We start from the raw sequence: 9,363 nt of genomic DNA, 5'->3' as shown, positions 1-9,363 counted from the left end.
CATGATTTCTTTTTGTTGTTTATTTTTGTATTTTTCTGAGGTGAAAAGTGGGGAGGCAGAGAGACAGACTCCCACATGCGCCCGACCGGGATCCACCCGGCATGCCCACCAGGGGGCGATGCTCTGTCCAGCTGGGGTGTTGCTTCCTTACAACTGGAGCCATTCTAGCGCCTGAGGCGGAAGCCATGGAGCCATCCTCAGGGCCCGGGCCAACTTTGCTCCAATGAGGCCTTCGCTGCAGGAGGAGAAAAGAGAGAAAAAGGAAAGGGGGAAGGGTAGAGAAGCAGATGGGCGTTTCTCCTGTGTGCCCTGGCCAGGAATCAAACCCGGGACTTCCACACACCAGGCTGATGCTCTACCACTGAGCTAACCAGCCAGGGCCAACATAATTTCTTAATATAAAACTAGTAAGTCATCCAAGCAAGGCCTTCTAATCCCTACAGAATAAGCCTTATTTTAAAACACACTTAACATAAAATCTGCCAATGTTGCACATAATTAGGAGCTGACATAGCAACTGCCTGCATGTTGTTGATCTAGAATTATTAAATTTATTCCATGTCACTGTGGTCATTTACAGATGTTTAGACTTATTTTCAATCACATTACTGTTCACAGAATTCACAGAATTCATTAACAAACTAGTATTTTACATCCAAGGGTTTTGGTAGCACAGCAACATAGAAAAGAGGCCCACAAGGCGCTAGTGTATCTGATCGTTTTGAACCCGAGTCTGATTTATGTAGATTGATGTCTAGAACATTATTGCTTCATTAGTCTATTTTCAAAAATAAATTATTCCCAGGAAACCCACCCTCCCAGGTGTTCTTCATACTGTGACTGTCACTCATGGTCACCTGATGGGTGGCGCTGATCAAACCTCTCCCGTGTCAGGTATGTTCCGCGGCTCCGAGGGCTGGCCGAGGTGGGACAATGCCCCTCTTGCATGTGTGAGTATTTTCTACAGCTTGCCATTTTCCAACCTGGTCTTGCAGCTGACAGACTGCATTCACGTATGGGTCTCTATGTAAAACTTAAGACATAAACAAGACGGGTTCGGCGAATGGGGAGAATGCTCCTAAACAGCCACTAACCATGCAAAGGAAAACATGTGAAGCAACAGAAATACCTCAAGTCTTAGTCTGTAAGAAATGTTTTCAAGAAAATGATGTTCTCGGTGATTACGTTTCAAGGTGGCCGGTTTGCGACAGGAACCTGAAGACTTCTTGGTCGAGTTCAAGGCGGAGTTTTCTTATTTTGTTCCAGATGGGTTTCTATTTTGTGAAAACATCTTGGAGCTTTCTTTGTGGCCCCCAAAGCTCTGCGGACCTGACTGGGGACAGGGGACTGGCTTGCTCAGGGATGCTGGGGCTCTGAACGCTTTTGGGGCAGGGTCCCTGAGAAGTGGTGGCCGACTGCGTCAGGTTTTGGAAGTGGGAGCGGAGGCGGTGTGCAGATCGCTGGCGGCAGCTGGGGGCTCAGTCCAGTTTCTTGTTGTTGTCTGTATTGTGCACAGAAGCCAAAAAGTCGACGATGAGCTTGGCTGTCTTCCGGGGTCTCTCCATCACCACCGAGTGCCCACAGTTTTCTAGAAGTTCCACCTGGCAGTTTTTGATTGACTTGGCCAGTGTGTCTGCCCCGGACACGTCGAGCACCTGAAGGACAATAGAAGAGATTTAGAAACCTGGGTGGACAGAACTCCCACGAAGACCTGGCAGGGGTTGCTTTTAGGACCAAGTCATTTTAAGTGTTAGGGCCTGTGGCTCTCTTATAGAAGTGACTGCATGTCTCATGTTTTATTCTGCAAATTGGTGCCATGAGTTGTGATGCTGCCATGTTACTGAGGTGGAAAGACACAGTCCCTGCTCGTGAGGAGGCTCTGGTGTGGTAGGGAAGGCAGACAGGTCAGCAGACAAATGTGGCATGATGTCACAAGGGCTCTGATGGGGGTGGATCCTAGAAGCAGAGGGAGCACAGGGGACAGCATTCATGGAATGGGGTGGGAGGCCATGGCCAGCACAGAGGACAGCAAGTCCTAGGTGCTGAGACACAGCATGCAGATAATGGGGAGGGCATAGTTGGGAGGTGGGGTGGGGAGAAGGCAGCCCACTCCTCCAACCACACTGGGGCATGGGCCTTAATCTCAGGGCAGAGGGGAGAAGTAGGGCTGTGTTAAAGACAGTGACATGATCAGGATGGGCCAAGACTGTTCACCTGATGGCTGTGGGAAGGACACAGGGAAGTTACAAGAAGCAAACACTAATTACTAATGATCGCAAACTGGGGAGTTCTCGTTGAAGTTCCTTTGGGATCCCCAGCACTGATGACCCCAGGACCTGACATCTGTAAATAATGAGGAATGCTTTTCCAATGTGAAAGCCATTTTCTAGGGCTGACACTTTTCAATCAGCTCATTTAATTCCATTTTCATCTGGTTCCTTTGCTATTATGCCAATCCAACTTACTTCTCCCCAGCACCCTTGCTTGACATTGGATGTGTGTTCACTCCCCTTCTTTTACACTTTCACCTCAACTCATCCTAGACAAGAGGGCCCCTCCTCGCATTCTTAATAGGAAAACCCCAACAAATTTGAGTGCTGTCTGCTAGTGACTTTCATTTCCATCACCCTGCATCATTAAAATCAAGACTGACCCATTTGGAAATGCAGAGCACCCTTGGGCCACAAACAGAAACAACTAATGGGGAGCTCAGCAAGAGGGGAGCACCCTACCTGACCAGGCGGTGGCACAGTGGATATAGCATCGAACTGGGACAAAGAAAACCCAGGTTCAAAACCTGAGGTTGCCGGCTTGAGCGCGGGCTCACTGGCTTAAGCATGGGATCATAGACATGACCCCATGGTCACTGGCTTGAGCCCACAGGTTGCTGGCTTGAAGCCCAAGGTCACTGGCTTGAGCAAGGGGTCACTTGCTCTGCTGTAACCCCTGGGGGTCAAGGCACATATGAGAAAGCAATCAATGAACAACTAAGGTGCTGCAATGAAAAACTGATGTTTCTCATCTCTCTCCCTTCCTGTCTGTCCCTAAGTCCTTTTTCTCTGTCTCTGTCACACACACACAAAAAAGAGGAGACCCTGTGGGGATTCACTCACTTATCTGTCACTCACTCACAGATAAGGCTGCCATGCTAACCGAGCAGAAATAAAGCCCAGTTACTATGGAAACATACCCAGAGGAAATGCAGGTGGAGTCAACATGTCAAAGCATGAAACAGTAGAAACTCCCAATGAGTCTCTCTATCCTATAGAGATCAGTAACCACATGGCAAAAATACCCAGTTGAGCTTCTAGCTTTGACACTGCTATGCTGTCAAATCCAGCATTCCCGGGGTCACTCGTGTGAGACACCTGGATGGGCCCTCACGAGATAGCAGGTCTGTGGGAACGATTTGTTGGCAGGACATTCAGATAAATGGTGAATTTTCCTTCATCCCCAGCAGGATGCGGGAAGTGAGGCACTGGCCTTTGGCACAAAATTTAAGGGGTGACAAAAAACTCGGTAATCCAAATGAATAATATTTTAATGTAGTAAATAAATGTTAATACAAAAAGATCCATGATGAACAAAATATCAAAATTATAAATACAAGCTCTGACCCTGCATCACACAACACACCTGCCACATGTTATAGTGGCAGGCACACTGTCAGCTGCTGGAGGACAGATCCCATCCGTCTTGATCCCACTGTACCCCCAGGGTATAAGGCAGTGTCAGGGGCACACTAGGTGCTCAATAAACATCTGTTAGCTGGCTTGAATGTATAGGCAGTCAGTTGGTGGGTTTGTCCCTTCGCTAGAGAGTTTGTTCATTCCCTTTTTGCTCATTCATTCTCTGTGTACCCTGGGTCTCTGTGTACCAGGCACTATGCCAGCAGGGTGAGGGGACACACAGAGAACTAAGCATACCTTGTTTATCTCCCCAAGGCCCTCCCACCCTGGAGGGCTGAGCATAGAGCAATGCTTCCACAGGTGTGCGGAAGCCTCTCAGGAAGGTCTGCCAGGTCCAGCTGCACAGGCTGCATGTTGCCTGACTCCAGAGGGCACTGTTCGCACAGACAACGATGCTCACGGCTCCTGCAGTTCTGCGGTGCAGTGACCAGTCTCAGGTCCACAGACAAGGAAGACTGATTTCAGCCTGGTTTCTGTGACTCCAAATGTTGATGACAAAGCAGGAAAAACGCCAGACAGTTTGGGAAGCAAAAGGACAGGAAACAAAGGGCCCTGAAGTCCCTGCCCTCAGGATGGCCTCAGAACGCAAGGGTCTGAATATTTTTATAGCAGGCCCATGGAATGTTAGGCTTTTTCAGAATTAAATGAACTTGTAAGACCTGGAGGCAATTCTGGACCTTGAGCAGAAGCTAGCTATCAGAGGCAAAGGACATAAATAATATATAATTTATTTTTGATGACTGGAGAAAGATCACCTTGATATACAGTCAGGGGCAAAAGTAGGTTTACAGTTATGAGTACACGAAGAGTCTGTTCTTGTATCATTGTTTGTCAATTCCGGTATTATTTCCCGTACGAGCAACTGTAAACCTACGTTTGCCACACACTGTATGTGGTTTCACTTGAGCCTCACAGTCACTCCAGTGAAATCTATGATTCAGAGCCGCTGAGTGACTCCCTCAAGGTCACAGGCTGATAAAGGGCAAAGGCGGGGCTGGACTCCAGACTTTCAGACTCCGAGGCCAGTGATCCAGTTTCTGCAGTGTCTCTGTGGGGTGATGGGTTCTTGGTCTCTCTCCCTGTTGGTCCCTGAGAACCCAGAATCACCTTTGGGATTTTTAAAAGGAAAGAAAGGCCTTCATTGTTCTGCCTCTGATCTGACCGTACTCCGCTGGCCTAGCCTGTGCCCTGCCTCTCAGGTGCACACAAAGCTTCTTTCAGCCTCTTGGCTGCTGCAGAAGGGAGCACATGAGCCCTCCCGCCTCCCTACACCCTCCTCCGTAGGGCGCATCCTCAGCCCCTCCTGGCTGACTGGAGAGAGCTGTGCTGTGCTGACGCCATCGCCCTCCCTCACACGCCGGGCACAGGCCTGGCTTCTCCTCCGGGCGCGCCTCCCGGGCCAGCCCACCAGGCGCAGTGTGAGCCTCCATGGCTGCAGCCCGACTTTCTGCCTGTTTTCATCAGCAGACACAGTCAGGATGCGCTGCCGGCCTGGCAGGGCTCACAATGGTGGCTTTCGCCTTGGGGTCTTTAGAGGAACTGTCTCAATGGGGACAGCTCTTCTTTAATATACTTTTCTCATGATATTCAATAGCAAAGACTCCAGGATACCCTTTAACACTGTTTTTTAACCTCTGGTCCACGGGTCGGTCCACCAGAAATTTCATGCCAGTCCATGAAAAAGTCATCCACCCTCATGTTATATGAAGATTAGAGACCCAGTGACCTTAGTTGAATTCACTTACGCTCAGGATGATTTCTACCTTAGTGGTCCCTGAAATAACTTTCCTATTTTCACCAGTCCCTAAGTATAAAAACTTTGAAAACCACTGCAGTTATAGATACTGTAATTCCATCTGCCTGTGGGCCTTGTAAAGGCTCCATTTCTCACTGCCTCCTCTTGCTTTAAACCTTAGAAGAACTTTTAATTAGATGTGATTTCTAAAGAACAGTTGCAAACAAAAAAGAAGCTTCTGGGCCCTGGCCGGTTGGCTCAGCGGTAGAGCGTTGGCCTGGCGTGTGGGGGACCCGGGTTCGATTCCTGGCCAGGGCACATAGGAGAAGCGCCCATTTGCTTCTTCACCCCCTCCCTCCTTCCTCTCTGTCTCTCTCTTCCCCTCCCGCAGCCAAGGCTCCAGTGGAGCAAAGATGGCCCGGGCGCTGGGGATGGCTCCTTGGCCTCTGCCCCAGGCGCTAGAGTGGCTCTGGTCGCGGCAGAGCGATGCCCCAGAGGGGCAGAGCATCGCCCCCTGGTGGGCAGAGCATCGCCCCTAGTGGGTGTGCCGGGTGGATCCTGGTCGGGCGCATGCGGGAGTCTGTCTGACTGTCTCTCCCTGTTTCCAGCTTCAGAAAAATACAAAAAAAAAAAAAAAAAAAAAAAAAAAGAAGCTTCTGGGTATAATCAGTATTTCTTTGGGGGGTTGATTATAGGTTGATTGTGTCATCTCCAAATCCATACATTGCAGTTCTAACCACCAGTACTTCAAAATGTGACTTTATTTGTAAATGGGGTCATTGCAGATGTAATGAGTTAAGATGAGGTCAAATTGAGGCTGGATGGACTTCTAATCTAATATGTCTGGTGTCCTTACAAAGAGGGGACATTTAAACAGACATGCAAGAACAGGGGGAATGCCATATGAAGATGAAGGCAAAGATCAGGGTAAAGCTCTATCAGCCAAGAACACCAGGATTGCCAGCAAATCACCAGAAGGTGGGAGGACAGGGAACAGCCTCCCCTTCACAGTTCTCAGAAGGAACCAGCCTACTGACACCTTGATTTCAGACATCTAGCTTCCAAAACTGTGAGACAATTTCTCTTGCATAAGCCACCCAGTTTGTGGTACTTTGCTATGGTGGCCCTAGCAAACAAACAGAGCCATCAGACAAAACCTATTAAAATTTAAAAATGCACATGCCTTTTGACCTAGCAATTCTCCATCTAAGAATTTACCCTCCAGATATATTCTCATACTCCACAAGCATGTGTAATGGTGCTCACCGAGGCACTGTTTAATAGCAAAAAGCTGGAAGTGACCTACATGTCTGTCAGAAGGGCACTAATTAAAAACATTATGGCAGAATGGAATACTATGCAGCTCTTAAAAAGAATGTAAAACATTGCTTTGGGCAAGAATCACTTATGGATGGTAAATCTAGAAGAAATGTTTGATGAGAACAGGATATCTGCATAGTCTTAAAGTGTCTTCCCACAGATTGCTTATTGGTTGTAAGGGGAGAAATAGTAAATCTATAATGAGGAAATCAGACAGCACCCTGTTGTGCAACTGAGAATGTAACCTTTATAACACATAAGCTAATTTAGGCAGGGAATATAATATTTGTGACCTAAATCTAATCATAAAGAAGCAGCAAAGTCAAATTGAGGAACATGTCATAAAATAACTGTATTATTATTTTTTTCTGAAGAAGCAGGAAGCAGAGAAACAGACTCCCGCATGCGCCCAACCCTGATTCACCCAGCAAGCTCACTAGGGGGCAGTGCTCTGCCCATCTGAGGTGTTGCTCTGTTGCAACCAGAACCATTTTAATGCCTGAGGTGGAGGCCATGGAGCCATCCACAGGACCCAGGCCAGCTTGCTCCAGTGGAACCTTGGCTATGGGAGGGAAAGAGAAGGATAGAGAGAAAGGAGAGGGGGAAGGGTAGAGAAGCATATGGGTGCTTCTCCTGTGTACCCTGACTGGGAATTGAACTCAGGACATCCACATGCCAGGCTGATGCTCTACCACTAAGCCAACTGGCCAGGGCCTTTTTTTTTTTTTAACTGAGAGAGAGACAGACAGGAAGGGAGAGAGATGAGAAGCATTAACTCGTAGTTGTGGTAATTTAGTTGTTCATCTATTGTTTTCTCATATGTTCCTTGACTGGGGGGCTCCAGCCAAAGACAGTGACCCCTTGCTCAAGCCAGTGATCTTGGACTCAAGCCAGTGCCTTTGGGCTCAAACCAGTGACCTTGGGCTTCAAGTCAGTGACCTTTTGGCTCAAGCCAACAGCCACAGGATCATATCTATGATTCCATACTCAAGCTGGTGACCGTATGCTCAAATTAGTGAGCCTGCACTCAAGTGAGTGACCTCGGAGTTTTGAACCTGGGTCCCCAGCATCCCAGGTCGACACTCTATCCACTACACTACCACTAGTCAGGCATGTAGGATATTTTTTAAACAATCATTATTATTTGTTGATTTTAGAGAGAAGGGAGAGAGAAACATTGATTTGTTGTTACACTTATTTATGCATTCATTGGTTGATTCTTGTTTGAGCTCTGACTGAGGATTGGACCCACAACCTTGGCATATTGGGATGATGCTCTAACTAAATGAGCTACCCAGCCACAACTGTGTAGGATATTATTGAAACAACAGATGAATTTGGAATATGAATTATAGATTAAAACATCTCATCAATGTTAAATTCCCTGAATGTGATAATGTACTGTGAATATGTGAGGGAATATTCTTGTTCTCAGTAAATACACCCTGAAGTACTGGGGGTAAAGGGGGATAATGTAAGCAACCTACTCCAAATGGTCAAAAATATATACTTCTAGATAGATAGATGAGAATGATAAAGCCAATGTGGCAAATGTTAAAACACTAGTAATGAATAAAACGTAGTAATAGATACCATGGAATGACACTCAGCAATGAAAAGGAACTACTGATAACAACATGGGTGAACCTCAAATAGATGCTTGAGTGAAAGAAGCCAGATGCAAAATATTATATATGATATGATACCATTTATATGAAATTCTGGAAAAGGCAAAACTATAGAAACAGAGACCAGATCAGTGATTGCAGGGGGCTGGGAGAAAGCAGAGATGAACCGCAGATGGTTAGGAGGGACCTCTCAGGAGTGACAGAGTGTCCTACAACTGGGTTGTGGTGGGTGCATAACTGGATACATTTTATAGCATATAAACCCTACCTCAACAAAGCAGTTTAAAATTGGTGAATTTAGGTGAAGCATATAGAGGAGTACTCTGTTCTATTCTTACAATGTTTCTATAAATTATAAAATATTCCAAATATTTTTTTAATTGTTTAAATTGATTGATTTTAGAGAGACAGAGAGAGGAAGGGAGAGAGATAGGGAAGCATTCATTTGTGTTCCACCTTGTTGTTCATTCACTGGCTGCTTTCTGTATGTGCCCTGACCAGGGATCAAACCTGCAATGTTGGTGTTTCAAGATGACGCTCTAACCAACTGAGTTAACTGGCCAGGCCTATCGCAAAACATTTTTAAAAATAAAATGAGTAGCCTGATCAGGTGGTGGCGCAGTGGATGGAGCGTCTGACTGGGACGCAGACAACCCAGGTTTGAAACCCCGAGGTTGCCAGCTTGAGTGAGGACTCATCTGGCTTGAGCGTGGGCTCACCAGCTTGGTCGCTGGTTTGAGCGTGGGATAAAAGACATAACACTATGGTTGCTGGCTTGGGCCCAGAGGTCGCTGACTTGAGGCCCAAGGTCACTGGCTTGAGCAAGGGGTCACTCACTTTGCGGTAACCCCGGTCAAGGCATGTATGAGAAAGCAATCAATGAACAACTAAGGAGCCACAACGAAGAATTGATGCTTCTCATCTCTCCCTTCCAATTTATCTGTCCCTGTCTGTCCCTCTCTCTGTCTCTGTCACAAAACTAAAATAAAAA

The 9,363-nt window shown here is 46.9% G+C and overlaps 1 protein-coding gene across 2 annotated transcripts in view; it reads right to left on the bottom strand.

The window, feature by feature from the left end:
• Positions 1-522: 522 nt before the first annotated feature.
• ABHD6 (abhydrolase domain containing 6, acylglycerol lipase) overlaps positions 523-9,363 on the bottom strand; it is a 58,318-nt gene continuing 49,477 nt past the window's right edge. For both annotated transcript variants that reach the window (XM_066246004.1, XM_066246003.1), the window contains exon 10: positions 523-1,655. In XM_066246004.1, the coding sequence (XP_066102101.1) occupies positions 1,479-1,655 (177 nt within the window). In that variant the 3' untranslated portion in view covers positions 523-1,478. The remainder of the gene's footprint in view (positions 1,656-9,363) is intronic.

This window comes from Saccopteryx bilineata, chromosome 10, assembly GCF_036850765.1.
Source record: "Saccopteryx bilineata isolate mSacBil1 chromosome 10, mSacBil1_pri_phased_curated, whole genome shotgun sequence".
NCBI lineage: Eukaryota > Metazoa > Chordata > Mammalia > Chiroptera > Emballonuridae > Saccopteryx > Saccopteryx bilineata.
Note: the sequence above shows the minus strand (reverse complement) of the source record. Positions and strands in the feature narration are given on the sequence as shown.